This window comes from Hemicordylus capensis, chromosome 5 (genome assembly GCF_027244095.1).
Source record: "Hemicordylus capensis ecotype Gifberg chromosome 5, rHemCap1.1.pri, whole genome shotgun sequence".
NCBI lineage: Eukaryota > Metazoa > Chordata > Lepidosauria > Squamata > Cordylidae > Hemicordylus > Hemicordylus capensis.
In genome coordinates, this window is record NC_069661.1 from 220,530,196 (window position 1) to 220,549,016 (window position 18,821).

Here is an 18,821-nt window from a genome sequence, read left to right on the forward strand (position 1 = left end):
CAGAGTCACCCAGTGAGTTTCATGGTTGAATGGGGATTTGAACTTGGGTCTTCCCAGTCCTAGTCCAACACTCTAACCACTACGCTATGCTGGCTCTCATTGTCATCTGCATGAACTTGGCATGCACTCTGTGCAGTTCTGGGGCAGTCCATTGTAGGGTCAATGCCTGGGTAATGATGAGCAAGCTGCCTTTCTGACACGGTGTAAGTGATCATCCTTAACCAACTTGCTCCTAGATAGAACTTGTTGAGAGTTGATAGGCCAGCTGCTTTTCCCAGCAGGAGCAGGACCCTCCCATTTCCAGTCCTCTCTTGCTTTGAGCAGGAAGCCTGTGAAAGAGCTCCTGCTCCTTGCCTTCAGCCTGCTACAGCCTTCTTTTATTCTAGAGTCTCCAATAAGCTTCTAGAGTTTCTTGGATCTGTGTGTCAACCACTGTTCTAGTAAACACTGAACCCATCTGTCCAAGTTCCCTGCCTGCCTGTGGGAATGCATTTTGGCATGATGGCTTAATGGGAGATGGATGGAGTTGCAGGTGCAATTTCACAAAGTCAGTGTTGCAAGAAAAGAGAGTCTGCAATTGCATGCAGGGGAAGTGTGCATCATGAATGAGATGTGTGAACATTACTACTGGGACAGTGAGAGACTAAAAATGTGACAGGCTGTCTGGCCTGGTTATGCCCTTGGTGAAAATCATTGTTATATTGGCCTTTTTAAGTGTAATGATCCTTAAAACTGGGACAACGGGAAACAGATTGGCACATGGCTGGAATTGTTCTCTGTCTAGGTCAAGAATTCCCTGTTGCAGGTAGTGAGTGGCTAAGGCTGTAGAAGGGGCAAGAAAGGACAGCTATGCCATGAACCCTGAAGATCATTATTCAAAAGACAGCACCCTTTTCTATTTCTCTGAAGTGTGTGAGGCATTCTAAAAGCGTGTTAGAATCCTTCTAAGCAGAAAGGGCCTAAGGGAATAAGAATATTTCAGGCTGATTATGGAGCTCTTTAGTTTGGTTACTTTCAGTTTCATCATTTCCTGAAAAATCTAATTCTGTTGGAAGCTCTCATTCTCTGGTGTGTCCTACTCAATTATGGCCAAAAAAGGCAAGCAGTTAGATTCTTGGAAGTTGCATTTGCAATGAGCTGTGTAGTGGAGGTTTAGAGTGCAGCTGTTGCCTTGCCAGACTTGATACAATTATGAATGCAATGAACTGAAGTTGTTGTTGTTGGTTCTTCACTCCCCCCCCCTCCACTCGCCCCTCCCTGCCCCTTTGGCTCCTGAGTCCCAGACTTTAAGCTCCAAGCCACCAGTTCTCTCTCGGGTTCTTAGTCAGGCCGCAGATGGGCAGCTTATTCCTATCCCTGTGCCTGGTCACCAGGAAGCGTGGTGGGTCACTCGAAAACGTGAAATTTTTAGACTCATTCTCAAACGATGACTTAATTGATTGGTTTTTAAGTAACATGTACTCTTATTAGAGCTACTCCTAGAGATCTAGCTGTATTTGATGCAACCCCAAAGGACTCTTGCTTATACTTTCCAACAAAAGCAGAGGCCATGCATCATTACCATGACTGACTGTAAATACGTACATACTTAGGTGAATATAAGCTTTGTCACTAAAGCACGTAATTTATTGGTAATATCAAAATCCATGTTTACTAAAATATGGTATAAAGGGAACTCGACATCCTCATTATGGACTTGTGCAAGTCTTGCCTCAGTTAAACAACAATTGTGTAAGCTCGTTGAATAGGCAGCTTGGAGTAACAGCATGAAGTGCTATTGGCATTGTGGTATGTGAAGACAGGCAGAGCTTCTTTGAGTGACAGCTGTGTGCACACATGGGAAACGTGTAGGATTTTCAGACACTTGTGACAGGACGCTTCTTGGGTGACAAAAGATGCTGGTGATGGGATAACTACTCTTATAGTGGCAAGTACAATGTTGCTTTGCACTACAGATTTCTAAATCTTACTTTCCAATAGTTCTCCCCCCTCCTCTTGGGGAAACTCATGAGTGGCTGGATGCCTACCAGCCCCTTATTACTTTCAAAAATTCTGGCTGAATTTGAGTCTCTTGCCAGCTTGAAGCTATTAATACTCTGTTGGCTATTAAGAGATTCTAAAGGCACCCCCCTGGCCGTTCCAAGTTACTCATCGTGGGTCTGATGGAGATTGACATCTACTTCTAGTGACTATGTCATAATGTTGAAATGTTGGCAATAGTAATGATGTTAAACTCTTCTTCTTCTTCTTTTTACAGGTCCCTAACTATAAACCACCATGGCTCAAAGAGATGCAGACAAATACCTCTATGTGGATAAAAACTTCATCAACAACCCCCTGGCTCAGGCTGACTGGGCAGCCAAGAAGCTGGTGTGGGTTCCGTCGGAGAAAAATGGTTTTGAGCCAGCTAGCTTGAAAGAGGAAGTGGGCGATGAAGCCATTGTAGAACTTGCAGAGAATGGGAAGAAAGTGAGAGTAAACAAAGATGATATCCAAAAGATGAACCCACCCAAGTTCTCTAAAGTGGAAGACATGGCAGAACTGACCTGCCTAAATGAGGCCTCTGTGTTGCACAATCTGAAGGAAAGATACTATTCAGGGCTCATCTATGTAAGTAATATCCACTTGATCTAGTGCCCAGCTAGATATATAGTAGTATAGTGCTGTCTGCCTTACTACACTGTTAAATTAGACAGTTCTTTCTCCTGAGTAATGTCTTTGAGGTGGAGTGGCCCGACTCTTGTGCTTTCATGGCGTGTGGTTGTGTTTTGACATTCTTTTCTGGGTTGGAAGAGATTCTGGAAATAAACAGGAAGTTTGATCCAAACTAAACATGCTTTTGATGTAAACATCTGGCTTGCCTTCTCTGCGTCTGGAACCTCAGTGGAAGGAAATGCTAATATCAAATGAGCAAAATATCTTTTACATGCACAGCCAAGTTCAGCTGCACAGACAGCAGATGGGATGTAAGGCAGCAGTGGCATCTATTTTGATCCAGTAGGCATCGTGAATGCAGAACATCTGGTTCACTCAGTTGCTGATACCAGTTTCTTGCCCTTCAGGCCTCCAGCATGTAGTGCTGTAGAACAGATCCTGAGCAGGTATTTTGGGTTCTGCTCTCTTTGTCACTCCCCACCAGGCAAAGTGGCAGCACAGTTCTCATGAGCTTGTTACCTTGGAAACAAGAACACTGAATTGTGTATACATGTGTCTCAATAGGAATAAACTACTGAGTGCTGCTTTTGCCCATGCAACAGCCATCAGCTCACGGAAGGGAGTGAAAGTTGAATTGAGTAGTAATTGGGCTTTCTCCTTGAGATGCTGCCACTCTGATTTGATTGTCCAGCCTGAATGAGAGGAGGTGGAGATCCCTTCTCAATGGAATAACTGGAAGAAGGTGGCATGGGGGAGGGAAAGATGGGCTACTACGGACCAACGATAGTAAAGCTGTTTTTTAACACAAGAGGTAGGTCAGATCTCTGGTGGAGTGGTGCACCATTGATAGAAGTTCCTCTGAACAGAAGGAGAGCTGCCCTTGTGGAAGGGCCTCTTTTGTGAGCACAACTCCTTGTATTCGTAGAAGGAGCTTTCACTGATGGTATGCTGCTGGGTCAAAGGTCAGACGCCACACACTATTTACTACTTGCCGTGCAAGTTATACTGGCCAACTATGGTTCCCTGCCTTGCTCAAGAAAACTTGGAGCCCTAATCCTAGTTATTCCCTGCTAGTATACAGCTGCTGAAGCCACCATGTTCAGGGAACTTTTTAAATGGCAGACCTCTGTAGAGTACCTGAACTTCTTCTTGAATTGCTTTTGCTGTCTCTTCTCCTAAGTGCAATCTGAAGGCATCTTGCTTATAGCAGCATGAATGCTGTAGCCACATGGCTTTTAAAAATTGCATTGGACCTTAGTGGCATAGTGTACTTTCTGGCTGTGTGTCATTTTTGTAAAATGGGTATCTTAGGAACATAGGAAGCTGCCATATACTGAGTCAGACCATTGGTCTGTCTAGCTCAGTATTGTCTTCACAGACTGGCAGCGGCTTCTCCAAGGTTGAAGGCAGGAATCACTCTCAGCCCTATCTTGGAGAAGCCAGAGAGGGAACTTGGAACCAAGCAAAGCGGCTCCATCCCCTGAGGGGAATATCTTTCAGTGCTCACATGTGGTCTCCCATTCAGATGCAACCAGGGCAGACCCTGCTTAGCTAAGGGGACAAGTCATGCTTGCTACCACAGGGCCAGCTCTCCTCTTGCAGCTTATGCCATTACTTAATTCTGTACAGCTGCTAAAGCTGAACTCTTTATCTGTGCCACATCCTCTACAATGTAGCCATCAACCCTGAAAGAACCCTTAGCAACCACTTTCCCCAGAACTCATTCTGGCTGATTGAAACTACACTGTTTCTGTTCTGGCATGCTTACTTCCATGCCCCTTTGTTTCTGCACTGGACCTCCATATTTGCATGGAAGATGGACCATATGGCTTGTATATTCTGACTCTGGGGTTCAGATCATGGGGTTCAGGCCCATGTGCACTGGGCTCTATTCATCTAGACCTCTGTGCAAATGTGACATCCAGCCTGGCCAGAACAATCCAGATTGCCCACCATGTGTTGGCTCTAATGATCTCCTCAGGGTTACAATCAGATCCTCTTGGTAGGTCAGGTAGGATCATGTGGATATTGCCACTTGCCATCTTATATCATCATTATCATCATCATTATTTACATTTAATATCCCGCTCTTCCTCCGAGGAGCCCACTACATACTTTCTCCTCACAACAACCCTGGGAAGTTGGTTAGGCTGAGAGGGAAGTGACTGGCCCAGGGTCACCCAGCAAGTATCATGGCTGAATGGGGATTTGAACTCAGGTCTCCCTGGTCCTAGTCCAGCACTCTAACCACTACACCACGCTGGCTCTCTGGCTAATGCACAATTTTTCCTTTGCCCTATTTACATACCTTGTAGGGAAAGGTGGTATATGACCACAACTGTACTACATGGCTTATACTGAATTTTGTCACTTAGCTTATATTAAAACTTACCATGGCTAAATAGGAACTCTTCAAGAATCTTCTGGTGGAAATTGTGTTTTTGGCATGTCTGGGTAGTGTGGTTGTGTATACAGTTTATGCTTTCCTGTAATATTTTGGGACAACTGTGTCCCAGATGTCACCTGTTTTAGAAGTGAAATAAAAAGTCCTGCCTGTCCACTCTTGGTCTCTGGTATATATGACTTTTTTAGGAACATAGGAAGCTGCTTTATACTGAGTTGCTCAGTGTTGTCTATACTGACTGGCCACAGCTCTCCAGGCAGGAGTTTTCCCCAGTGCTACCTGAAGGGATTGAACTTGGGACCTTTTGCATGCAAAGCAGATCCTCCATCACTAAGCTACAGCCCCATCTGTAAAATGGAGCAAGTAAGCAAAATGCAAGGAGATCCAGTTTTTTAAGAAAAGAGGGAGGAGGGATCCAGTGCACTTTTGAGCACAAAAAAAAAAAAAGACATGATGGAGCACACAATTCAGGAATGGCTAAGGATTCAGGAGGAAAATGAGAAAGTGGCAATTGTCTAGAGTTCTCTACTATGCAGAAGGTTGCTAGACCAAAACAGATGTCACTGGCACCCTACCTGCATTCTGTGCAACCTGAGCTCGATTCCGCATGTAAAAGCGATGTTTTACTAGATCCTCCACTGATTCTTCCACTTGTTCTTAACCTAAAGAGTTTCAATCCAGCAGCTGTTTAGCATATACTTGAAGGCTTTGCATGTTCCATGCTCTTCTCTTACAGCTGTCAAGCCCATAAAGCTTGTCCAACACTGCTTCATACTTGACTTTTTGCTTACAAAGATTCTGTTGGGGTGTTTGTCTTATAGCACATGCATAAAATTAAGGTTTTGCCCACAACATGCTGCAAAATATACATGTAAAATCTTTCCCACTTGTCACGTTCTGTGTGGGAGTAGCTGCAAGCTGCTTAAGATCCAGTGGAGGCTGCTTATGTGTAAGCTAAAGTTCATCAAAGCTGTGCTTCCAATGTCTCCACCTATAGCTCAGTGCCAAGTCATAGGGACATAGGAAGCTGACATATACCGAGTCAGACCATTGGTCTGTCTAGCTCAGTATTGTCTATACCAGGGATTCTCAACGTTGGGTCCCCAGATATTATTGGATTTCAACTCGCATAATTCCCAGCCCCAGTGGCCTTTGGTTGGGATTATGGGAGCTGAAGTCTATTAACATCTGGGGACCCAACACTGAGAATCCCTGGTCTACACATACTGGCAGTGGCTTCTCCAATGCTGCAGACAGGAGTCTCTCCCAGCCCTATCTTGGAGATGCCAGGGAGCGAACTTGAAACCTAAATGCTCTTCCCAGAGTGGCTCCATCCCCTAAGGGGAATACATTACAGTGCTCACACATCAAGTCTCCCATTCAAATGCAACCAGGGTGGACCCTGCTTAACTAAGGGGACAAGTCATGCTTGCTACCACAACACCAGCACTCCTCTCACCAATTCTTGAACCAATTCATTTCATTTAAGTTTGTCAATTATTTTTCCAATCTGGGAGAGAAGACTTGTGTGCACAAGCATGGCCTTTAACTGCTTAAAACTGCTAATTCTGGGCTAACTTGCAGATTTGTGTACAGTACTCTAATTTTATTGGCCTTAAGAAGATTGGCTCAAATGAGCTATTCCCTCATTTTCAACTCATTAAGTCTGTGTTAATCTTTATTGGGGGGTAGTTAAGTGGAGGAAATGTAATGCTTGAGATCTAAGATGCATTTATAGCTTGAATTATCATATTCCCTGGCCTATACAGGTGCATTTTATTTGCACAGAGTAACCTTGCAGATAGAATGGTGCTGCCACTTGCCCATCAATGACCTGCTTAAAGCTCCATCTTGCATCTGTTACCTGGAGCCCTAGTGCAGGAGTGTCAAACTGCAGGCCTCCAGCTGTTGTTGGCCTACAGTGACCAGTAGCCAAGGAAGATGGGAATTGTAAGCCAACATCTGCAGGAGGGCTGCACACACCCCTGCCTTAATGACTAGGGTTATTCCATATAAATGGCGATGTTCAAGAGCTTCCTCTCCTTAGATCTCTAGACTGAGGGCAGATTGTCTCTTACACAGGGGCATAGCTAGGGGAAAGGGGGCCTTTGTTCACCCCTCTCCCTGGAGGCCCCTTGGAGTGAGGGATATAATGAAGAAAATAGGGAAGGGTGGAGCTGGAGGGCCCTCAGAACCCTGGGGCCCCCAGGTTCTTTGAACCCATCCGCTCAATTATAGCTCTGCCCCTGCTCTTATAATAACAATACTTTATATGGCTGCCCCATAACAAATTGGCCATCTCACAAAGACAAAAATGCATTAAAAACCAACAAATATGACTAAAAGACAATGTCAGGCATATGTGCTACATTTGGAAAGGTGCAGCTGTAAATTGGGAATGGGCCCTATGAATACTTACTTCACTGATATTTTTCTCTCCCTCCTGCTTCTCCCTATTTCCATAACTTCTTCCCTTCTGCGATGCCATGCCTTCTTAATTTTACTGCCTTCAAGCAGCTTCTCAAAGCTCACCTCTTGCTTTTCCTGATGTTCAGTTAAGCAAGAATGTTAATATTCCTCCTCCCCACTAAACCAGCCACAATGGCTATTGAGTTCATTGCATTTCATATTGGTGTTCCCCTTTTTTCTGAATGGTCTCATATGTTAAGCCATTTTAGAAGGGATTTTTCTTCTGTGAATTATCTGATCTGCATGTTATCCTGGTGCAGCAAACCTTTAACTCCAGCCTCTTATTTGTTTGCACATTAAGGTCTTGGCATATCACTTTCTTTACTTTTATCGACTGAGATGGTAATGGGTTATTAATGCTAACACATGTCTATGGAATGAGCTATTCCATGAAGTCTGAGTGACCTGTTGCCTTGAGATTTTTAGCACTGCTGTGCAACTGAAATTTTTTACAGGGTCTTGGGATAACTCTCTTGAGCTTTTACTATAGAGCAATCCTTTTGAAAATGAGGCTAGATATTAATAAAGTCAAAAGTGTAGTACTTTAATTAAAAAGAGTATGACTGGACCTGGAGTCCTATTGCTGCTTGAACAAATGTAACGTTCCCTGAGATTAATGGAACTCCTTCCCACGCTTGTTCAGAAGTGTTGCTATTTAATAATGGGAAGAGATTCCCCTTTGAAACAAGTCTTTGAATGGAATTGTTCTATCTGGCATTCTTGCTCTCCATTGGCTCTTCCAGTGGATTATTTTCAAAGCTCTTGGTTAATGATGATATTGTGTATCTCGTAATTTCCTTAAGGCACCTTTTAAAAGGTTAATAAATTATGCAATTTTGCCAATGTATTTTTTCCACCCACCCACCCCCATTTTGTAATAGCGACTGCTTAAATGAGCATATTGAGTGTTCTCCTGGAACAGAATGTGTTGACTGTTGATCAGAGACAGTAGTGTTCTCACATAGCACAGTATAGCAATCTCTACAGGCCTCTAATTTGTTCCCTGCCTGGGAAAAATAGAAATTGCTGTGCTGAAAATACCTAAGTGACAAACTAGCTGCACACTCTCAAGGAGCTTTGACTGGAACTGACATGTTGGAGTCCACATGTTGCTGTCACCTCACCCCCTTTGGCCTTAGGGGCTTAAAGGTAAAGTATGCCATCGAGTTGATGTCTACTCCCGGCAACCACAGAGCCCTGTGGTTGTCTTTGGTAGAATACAGGAGGGGTTTACCATTGCCATCTCCCGTGCAGTATGAGATGATGCCTTTCAGCATCTTCCTATATCACTGCTACCTGATATAGGTGTTTCCCATAGTCTGGGAAACCTACCAGCAGGGATTCAAACTGGCAACCTCTGGCTTGCTAATCAAGTCATTTCCCCACTGCACCATTAGGTGGCTTACTTGCCCATTAAAGCTCAAGAGGCCAGATCCACACAGAAGACTGCAGCAGACAGGCTGAACCTGCTTGCATATTGCTGGCTTCCTCTGTTCCTCACCCAATGGCAAATGGAATAAGTTGTGCATATATCTGTTAATTTTGCATATCTAGTTATAGCCCAGTGATAGAATGATTGTGGGGGATGTGATTCTTCCATGCCAAAATGCATACTAGCAGTACCCAACACTAGTGCATGTTAAGTAGAGAGCCATCATCTTATCTCTGTACCTTCTTAAAAACACTTGTGTTTATGTACTGTAGAGCTGGGAACTTGAGTCTCTTGCAACTTGTAGTGAAGGCGAAAGTAAAATACATGTTCAGTCATCTGGAAGATGAATAGCTATACAGTATTCATACAGTAAAAGGCAGACATGACTGTTTCAGTCTCAAGTAATGGAAGGCAATTATGGTTGTTGATATAAAAACTTCTTCTCTTCAGGATAAATATTTAAGGGCTGCTTATTACTGCTACTACTGCTGCTGTGTGGTATTGTGATGGTGAATTATATGGGGTTATTTTCATATAAGAAATGGGAAAACCTTACATGCTTATGCAATTCCTTTTGCAGACTTACTCAGGCCTCTTCTGCGTTGTCATAAACCCCTACAAGAACTTCCCTATCTACTCTGAAGAGATTGTGGACATGTACAAAGGCAAAAAGAGACATGAGATGCCCCCTCACATCTATGCGATTACCGATACCGCTTACAGGAGTATGATGCAAGGTTGGTACACTTGGGAGGGAAGGAAGAAGCCCTGGCCATAACTAGATTGCTGTGTTCAAGTGTTGGCTAATCTTGCAGAGTTACTTTCCTGCTCTGAAATGTCAACAGACACGCACAGGCGGCTTGTTGGGGTGGAGGGCTGTTGTAATGTAACTTTTGAGTTCAGTCAGTCTTCTAGTTTCTGGAAAGCAGCATTCTTTCGTTGCTTTGCTGCTTAATCCGTGGGGGAGGCTCAATGCAGCAGCCAGTGGTATGGGAGGAATCTGCATTGAGCCCAGGAGATGAAAGGCCACAGTGCTCTGCAAGAACCAGAGGCATTCCGGATTAGCTGTTGTGCCCTCAGCTCTATTCAGAGCCTAACAGGCAGGAAATCGTCCATGGTTTTGAGCACTCTTAAAGAAGCATGGCAAGCCTGATGACTCTGACCCATGCTCAGCATGGGGTGCACTTATTTCCCTGAGCTGACAGAGCAGAAAGGCTTGTCTCTTAATTGGTTGGATTCCACTAGTTGGTTTAGGGCATCCTAATTGGCAGCTTGTGTAGGTGGGAGGAAGGGGGAATGGCTGCTCTTCTGCTCCTTTATACTAATACCACAATTGCTTAACCTTTTTGTAATGCAGCCAGGCTGATAGCTGAACTCCAGAGGCAGTGACACATCTTTGGCAGCCTGGCAAAACTGTTTTGTAATACAGAAATTCCCTGCCCCAGGCTGGATTAAGTGGAAGGGTGGGAGGGGGCAAGGGTACAGGGAAGGGGCACAAATCTTGTGTGTTGTGGCTACACTCTTTGAATTAGGACTGTCTGAATTGACTTTGCTAGGACTTGGGGTGTTAATGCAACTTGCTTGCAATGTGTGGTACATAACTCTGCAAAGCCAGAATACTTGGGTATCAGTCTTGTTCTACTGTGTGTGTGTGTGTGTGTGTGTGTGTGTGTGTGTGTGTGCGCACATATGCACATGCACGCACACACATGACATGGCAACTTCCTTCTGTTTTCCATTCAGTTCAGTTCAATCCCCCCTAGAACCAGCAGTCATCCCATGAAACTGAAGGTTGGGAAATTCAGGACCAACAAAAGGAAGTACTTCTTCACACAGTGATTATTTAACTTATGGAATTCTTTGCAGGATGTGGTGATGGTCACTAGGTTGGATGGCTTTAAAAGGGGCTTAGTCAAAGTCATGGAGGACAGGTCTAGTCTGGTGGCTATAAGTCAGCCTCGGAAGCAAGATGCCTCTAAATACCAGTTTCAGGGGAACAGCAGGAGAGAGGGCACGCCCTCACCTCTTGCTTGTGGGCTTCTTGGAGGCATCTGGTGAGTCTGGTTGGCCACTGAGTGAAACAGGATGCTGGACTAGATAGGTCTTGGGCCTGATCCAGCAGTACTGTTCTTATGTTTGGACTGCTCATCCTGTGTGCAAATAATATAACTTCAGCAACTCCTGTGTCAGTTGGGAATAGATTTAGTAAACTTCTCTAACCTGAACTTGTATAAAAGGATTTCTCAAATCCTTCAGATCAGACAAGTATAAAGAGACTTGTCTGCCTCTGATGCTTGTATTGCACAACTGGGATGAAGTGGTTAACTTACAGTGTGGTATGGATATGCCTTGTTGTCTTCAGGTCTCTTTATAGCCCTAAGAACACATAAAGCAAAACCAAACCTGAAAGCTTTTTCTGCCTGTGTGTGCTAAATGCTAGAAGTCTTTGTGTGGGGTGTTGTGTTTGCAGTACAAAAAGAAGTATCAATATCCATTTCTACAACAGCAAAAAGTTCTCAGAGCAGTTTGCATAGAGCAAGGCTGAACAACTTTGGCCTTCCAATTGTTTTTGGACTACAACTCTCATCCTCAGCCATAGTGGCCGATAAGGATTTACGGAAGTTGCAGTCCAATAGCTATAGGAGGCCAAATCTGTGCGGCCCTGGCACAGAGAGAGATAAGAAGATGGTTCCCTGTCCCCAAAGGGATCACAGTCTAAAAAGAAACACAAGGTAGACACCAGCAACAGCCACTGGAGATGCTGTGCTGGTGCTGAATAGGGCCAGTTTGCCTCCCCCTGCTTAATGCTCTGTAGAGAAAATCACCACTTTGAAAGGTGCCTTTGCCCAGTTAGCAGGAGTATGCTTTTGTATTTCTGAAGTTAGGGGCCAAGAATGTACTACTTATTACCCAGTCTAGCCAGGTCTGCTCAGAGAAGCATTCCATATCTCTTTGAATCAGGGTTGTTTATGCTAATCTTTTGTTCTGAACTCTGAGTCACCAAGGGAATTTTTCTCAATGGGACTCGTATAGTTGGGGCACATGACTTTCATATAATCTCTTTTGTCTTTCTCCTTGTAGTACTTAAAGGAGTAATATTGCTCTGTTTGCCTTCAGTTGGTGTGTGTCTACTTCCAACTAGGGCAAATGGATAGATCTTCAGTATGCAGGAATGCTTATTTCCCCTGCTTCCAAATAGTCTGGGGGGGGGAGGGGAAGGTTTCACGATAACTAAAACAAAGTCTAGTTAAGTACTTTGTACTGCCTTTTGTATTGCTTTTTCTATACAGACACACTCTTGAAAGAAATGAGCAGATTTCGGTAAAATAGACTAGATAAAACTTTCTCATTGTTCATCTTGACTTCCTTGTTGTAATGCATGTTTGTTTTTGCAAATTTCTAGTTTTAATGTAGGGACCATCTGTATAATGCAGGTCAGTGGCACTCAATTATAGTGTGGTTTTGGCTGTCACTGTCTACAGTACAAGCCCTTGTTCATCAGTCTTGTCTTCTCCTTATCTATGGTGGCAACATGATTCCCATTTCTAGTCATGACAGAGTAGCTGGGTTCACCTTAGGTGGAGTCATGCTTGACTGCAGCTATTTCTACACTGTTGACATCTCCCAAGGGACTTTTAAAAAGCACAGTTGAACATACTTGCTATTTGGAAATAAGATAGCAACCAATTCTTGCTAGGAGCCTGTGCAGTTGTGCAAGGAGCTCTCAGTACCACGAACCAGGTGGAATTGCGGCTTTCCTGGATTGCACAGTGTGCTGGTACTGAAGGGACTAGACTTCACTTCTGTGAAGGAGGGAGAAAAGGCGGCCCAACTCAGCTGATGCCCGACAACCAGGATGGTCAGTTGGGAAGCAAACATGGACATTTGACTTGGCATGCATTTTTTATATTTCTGTAGGTGGTGACAAAGAATGTTAAGCCTTTTGAAAAAGATAAAACTTGAACTGTGCCAACACTGGTTCATATTGCGTGTGTCCAGATGTCAAGGTAGACAAGAAGAACAGACACACTGTTGACATTGCCTTTGGCTTGGTGCTGATCCAGACTAAACTAGTATAGACAAGCCCTCTAAATTCTCCTAACGTTCTTTAGCTGTTGTCTCCTGATTAACAGCTGTGTTAAGCAGAATAAATAACTGGACCCACAGAATATAGAAACACTCTTTTGCTATGATGTGTAAGAAGGAATTATGTAGTGGTTTTTAAAGTAATTTGTTTTAAATTGTGAAATTGCTTTTTGGTATAAATACACTCAGTAGGAAGTGGGGTGAGTTCCTCTGTAAAAATGCCAAAAACTTTAGTTTGGTCATTTTCTAAACTTTTTTCAGTTAACATCGGGAGAGAGGGAGGTGTAAAGAACAGATTTTATCTGTTAGTGACAAGGTCCATCTGACAAGAACAGATATTAGTGTACATTTTAAGACCAGTGTGTATGTACTTGGGGTGACTGGGAGGTTGATCTGAAGCTCAAAATATTTTCTGAAATGGCATGCAAGGAATACAGTAAGATAGGTAGAGGGGTGTGTGTGTGTGAGAGAGAGAGCGCGCGCACACACACACACACACACACACACACACACACACACACACACTCTGTTAGCCATAACATTGTTCATAACCCTATCTTTGTGCTTAAACCCTTCTCCTTCTACTACTGGCTTTTTAACCATCCTCTGTGGCCTAGGTGCAATAGATGTGAAGAATAGTGTGTTTGTGTGACAAAGTGTCCACTCCTTCCACCCCACTTCAAAGAAGTGGAGTGTGTAAGCAAGGTACCTCCCTGAGGCTTTTTCCAATGTAGTGTTAAGAGGGAAGATTGTTGACAAAAAGGGCATTGTAAACATACAGAGCTTAGCAACATGTGTATTCCTTTCAGTTTACCCCCTATCTTATCCTGCTTGTTTTGTCAGCCAGAGTCTTCAGTACACTTGCAGGTTCTAGCTGCAGTGCCTAAATATTTCCAATTGACTGAAGAAAGCTATATTTTCTGTGGTGAGGAAGGCTTTGCCATCTAGCTATAGTCAAAGAGGCTGCATTAATGAATCAACTATAACAGGATTCAAACTTTTTTTGCCTTTTAGCTCCACTTCCTCTTGGCTGGAGAGATGATGTCACCATTGTGTGAGTGCTATATTCTCCTTTTATGGAGCTAAGCAGACTCGACTCAGTTGCTCATGCAGAGGAAGTGGGTGATAAAGGCTTGTTTGGATGTTCTGTAACTGACTGGTGTAGCACTAAGCTGCGTGTTAAGCTTCTCCCCACAGCTCAGAGTTAAAAAAATCAAGTTGTCCTGGGCCTTGCTGTTTTCACCAGAGCTGTCTCTCGATACTCATTTGAGAGCAGAATGCCTCAATTGCATTCATTTTTAACTACCAAGAAACCACATGGTTACAGCATATGCAAACATATAGTTCTGAGACAAAACCATAGTTAAGCTTGCTAGCTAAAGAGCTTGCATCAAGTTCTCCTAAACTGCAGCTGATGAAGTAGGTTCTAGTCCACAAAGACTGACTTCATGATAAATCTATTAGGGCAGGATCCAGACTAAGCTGAGCATGACTAAGCACCATTGACATCAGTGGGACAAGTTAGTCACAATTAACCAAAGTCTCATTAAATTCAGTGAGATTTATACTGGATCCTGCCCTTAGTCTTTAAGATGTCACAAGGTGTACTGGTGGGATTTTTCCTGCAGCAGACTCACATGTCCACCCCTCTGTGAATTAAATCAAAACTGTGCATCTTTAAAATCTGTGTACCTTCTTTAGTCTCAGGCCTGCAGCGATTAGTCTTGCTCATAATCTGAAGGCAGTTGGTAAAGCTGAGACTGTTCTTGTAGTGGCTGTTCTGAAATGTCGAATCACTGCTATAATTAGACTAATGGGATTCTTATAAGAACTTGGTCACAGTATAGATGCCTTTGTTGTACTCTTCTAATTATAATGAGCAGTTGGAAGTTGTGTGTTCCTCTTTCCCTTAAGTGAGGGTGGGAGGGGGGGTCCAGACTGCCAGAGCTTTTGCTGGTGCTGGAGTTATGCCAGGTGTGGAGTTCAGGGAGGAGCCCATTGTTCTGCTGGGCAATTGCTCTTGAAGTGGGTCTCTGTACCTGGCATCTGAACAGTAATCCTGACGCAAGAGTAGAGAGGCTAGATTAGAAAGGAAAATATAATAATCTGGCATGTCTGGTGGCTGTCTCGAAGGTAAGAGCATCATGCAACAGCCAGTCGCTTTATATTGGCATACTGCAGTCGGGGGTGAGGGGTGGGTGGGATTCTGATTGTTGAGCAACAGGAAGTAGGATACCATGCAGCATGTCTCAGTTGTCAGTACAGAGAGGAATTCCAACTATCCTAATGAGCGCGCTGCAGGGCTGTGATCCCCCCCCCCCACCTCTCCCCCGGATTCCAAAAGGGACTATTTCCTTTTATGGTAGTGTCTGTCTGCATGCTGCCATGTGCCTATACTTGCAGGTACATTCCTTCAAGCATGAGGAGGAGGTGACTAAGAAACCTGCTGCAGACAAATGGGAGTGGGGGTGGGGCAGGGAGAATGTATTGCCACACTTGGAAGTGTGTGTATGTGTGTGTGTTGTGTTTCTTTGACTACTTGTCTGCTAATATGTAGGACTCATTAAAGAATGAAGGCACTACTTCTGCAGCCCCACCATCCCAGGCTAATCAGCCAGCTGGGCTGAGTCATGTTTCCCCTGTGTGCTGAAGTGCAAGTCTCTGCCCAGGGGAGGTTAGCTCCTCCTGTGTAGGCACAAGGCGTGTGGTGGGGCCATCTGCCCTGATGGGGCCCATCAAAGGTCTTCCCCTGTTGGACATGTGCCAGGGACCTCCACATGTAAAGGAACTATTACTGTTACGACTAACCTCACACAAGTTTGCTCTGCAGCTTAAGACTTTCTAAAGTTATGAGGCATGAGTTAGCTGCTACGTGGAGGAGTGAGTTCTTAAACACCTGTGGCTTTTTAAAAAACGTAGTCATAATTGTTCAGAGAAACAGTAACCTCCCTGGAATTGCCTGCATGATACAGAACCACCCAGTTGTCTGTGCTGTCGAATACATCTCCTGAGGCTATGTGCAAATGAATAATTAGTTAGTCCCCAGATCCTCCCTCGAAATGCCCAGTCATGCAGAACCCTTCCGGCGTGTGTCTATGTGATCCATTGACTGATGTGAAATGTTGACTGGCATGGCTTGCTGAACTGCGCAGGGGTCCAGAAATGCAAACCTATTGCTCATCTGTCACGACAAAAGAATACTATTGAATTCTTAATGGCTTTGCAATCTCTCTTTGTGTACGTATGCAGCCTATATAAATACACTTACTATGAATGGTTGTACAACCCTCGAACTCCAGCTGTGCTTCTCCTTTGCGTTATCTCTTGGGTAGTTGTGGAGTGACACAACCCACATAGCAAAAAGTATAGGAAAAAATGAGTCTGGGTTAACAAAGAATTCTGATGATGATGTGATTTTGTTGAGTCTCTTCTAATCTTAACTTAAACTAATCTTCAACTTGCATCGCATATAAAGAGAGGAATGGAATGGCAAACATGAATATTGATAACCTGCCCTAAGAACTCTCCAAGCCCCTCCCCACACTGCACCTCTGCAAGGATTATGTAAAGAATGTCACAGCATTGAATTGGGGCAAGATTTGCTTCCTGCAGGCTCAGCTGTGTATCTGGAAACTTAATGGGGACTACTACAGGATCTCTCCCCACTCCTTTTGCTTTTGCTATATCTGCACTACCTACTGTACTCCTAGTTGTAGTGTGACCTTGGGGGGGCATGCATAAACAGTGGCCAGAGTTGTTGTAACTCTGCTTTAAAGGCAGTGGGGAGGAAAAAGTGACTTGAACCTATCTGATCCTATTGTTTTGCCTCTTAATTTCAGATCGAGAGGATCAGTCCATTCTCTGCACGTAAGTACTTGCATAATTTGTCTGTTGCTGCTTAAACTAAAATGGTGCCAAAGTACACTACTTGCACAAGACTATTTGTGCTTTGGAGCCTAATCTCCTTTGGGTCTTCCTAGCACTTTGAAAAGGTATGTACAGGATATATTGTATGACTGCTTGGTCTTGCTGAGAGAAGGTAAAGATCAGGAGAGGATGTTATAGGCCCCCTAGTGGAAGTGTCTCTTCAAGTGAAAATGGTTAGATATAACTAGGAGCTAACAAAGCAACCTGGGCATTGGTACTTCTTGTGCTTGCTGATTGGTGACATACATTCAATTATTCAAGCTAGTGAGAGGCTGGGGATACTGTAGAGATCAGGGTTCTATAACAGTCTTTACAGAGCTGCTGTTTCAAATATCATGAGCATGTTTCCTCTCTTACAGAGGTGAATCCGGAGCTGGTAAGACAGAAAACACCAAGAAGGTCATCCAGTATCTGGCTCATGTTGCTTCATCACACAAGAGCAAAAAGGATCAAGTAAGTATACTGTGATGGAGGGCTTTGCTCTGTTCTTCCAGCGTCGAACACAAATTGACTTCTCACGCCAGATACTTTAAATAACTAAGAATGTGCTAATGTGAGCCTGTAAGATGTGGTGCTCCTGACTTGTCTAAAATTGATGGAAGCAAATGATTGAAGTTGGCAGTAGATGGAGTCATTTAGACAGAACTCTCTATCTGTGAAATGGCCGGCGAACTCTACCAGACAGACACACATACACTTTGTGATCGTTCATTGTAGTGTTGGTGTAAACCACTTGGCCATCTCTCCTCCTGAAGTCCTAGCTGTATAGTGAAACCTTTTTGCTAGAACTTTGTGCTTTGTTGTAGGTAGGAACCATATGAGCTCTCAGATAAGTACTTCATATACTGTATGCCTTTTGTGCTCAGAGGGGTATCTATGAAGTATTGTCTCACTTATTTTTTCCCCCTTCTCCTCTTGATGGATTATGTCCGAACTCATCAGTTGGGACTTCGTAGGTGAGCTGCACGTTTACTGCACGTTCTGCACCAGGAATGCGTGTGTTGCCCCATTGTGTGACTTATAGCAGCTTTTCACTCCCACCAGTGTCACTTTCTGCCACTAGAACTATCTTGTTAATGATTCACAGTTTGATTCACACCAAGGTTTTTTTTACTTCAGAGGCCCTAAATGGGAGAAACACAGTTTATCCTGTAGTCTAAGCTTATTGGTTCTCTTTCCTTAGGTCTATCAGAATTTCTCAAGGGCAAGGCATTCTGTACAGTGACACAAACATCCTCTTTGGAATAGTACAGAGTATCTGGCCTCTCTGCTGTTCTGGCCAGATGGGGTTGGCTGACTTTCTCCAGGCCTTTCAATCCACCCAGCATACTAGCTGTGGGTGCAGGATGCTGGGAAAGGTCAGGCAAAAATTGCCCCTGCACAGACTGGATGTTCCAGCCCAGAGTCTCTTTGTCAGAGTTACACATGGGGAAATGTTAGTTATCTTGTTGGGAATGTTTGTAATGAAACCCAGATGCCAAGTGTATATTCCTTATCGCTATGTAAAATCTTGCTCTTGATACTTTTTAATATACTGGCATGCTGTGTGTCTGTAGGTTATAGCTCTCAAAATATTTTTGTGCATGGTGTGTAAGTGCACGCGCATACATTCTAATGAGTGGCCTTGGGAAGCAGACCAAGATACAGCCTTCTATATGCCAAATCTTGAGAGATGACAGCTTTTTTCCATGGACTGTCAATGTCTATAATTAGAAACACTTATTTGTTTGTATTCTGTGTTCTTAGGATCCACAAGTCTACAATATATCCTCTCCCAATGCAGTCAAAATCGAGGATGTATTCTTATGATTGCAGACCAGTTTTTCTCAGAGTGTAACAATGCCTGGT

At 43.8% G+C, this 18,821-nt stretch overlaps 1 protein-coding gene across 1 annotated transcript in view; it reads left to right on the forward strand.

Annotated features, from left to right (window-relative positions):
• MYH9 (myosin heavy chain 9) overlaps positions 1-18,821 on the forward strand; it is an 88,972-nt gene that overhangs the window by 23,312 nt on the left and 46,839 nt on the right. Inside the window, exons 2-5 of the mRNA XM_053253466.1 lie at positions 2,258-2,610; positions 9,541-9,697; positions 16,886-16,913; positions 17,333-17,426. Of these exons, the coding sequence (XP_053109441.1) occupies positions 2,278-2,610; positions 9,541-9,697; positions 16,886-16,913; positions 17,333-17,426 (612 nt within the window). The 5' untranslated portion in view covers positions 2,258-2,277. The remainder of the gene's footprint in view (positions 1-2,257; positions 2,611-9,540; positions 9,698-16,885; positions 16,914-17,332; positions 17,427-18,821) is intronic.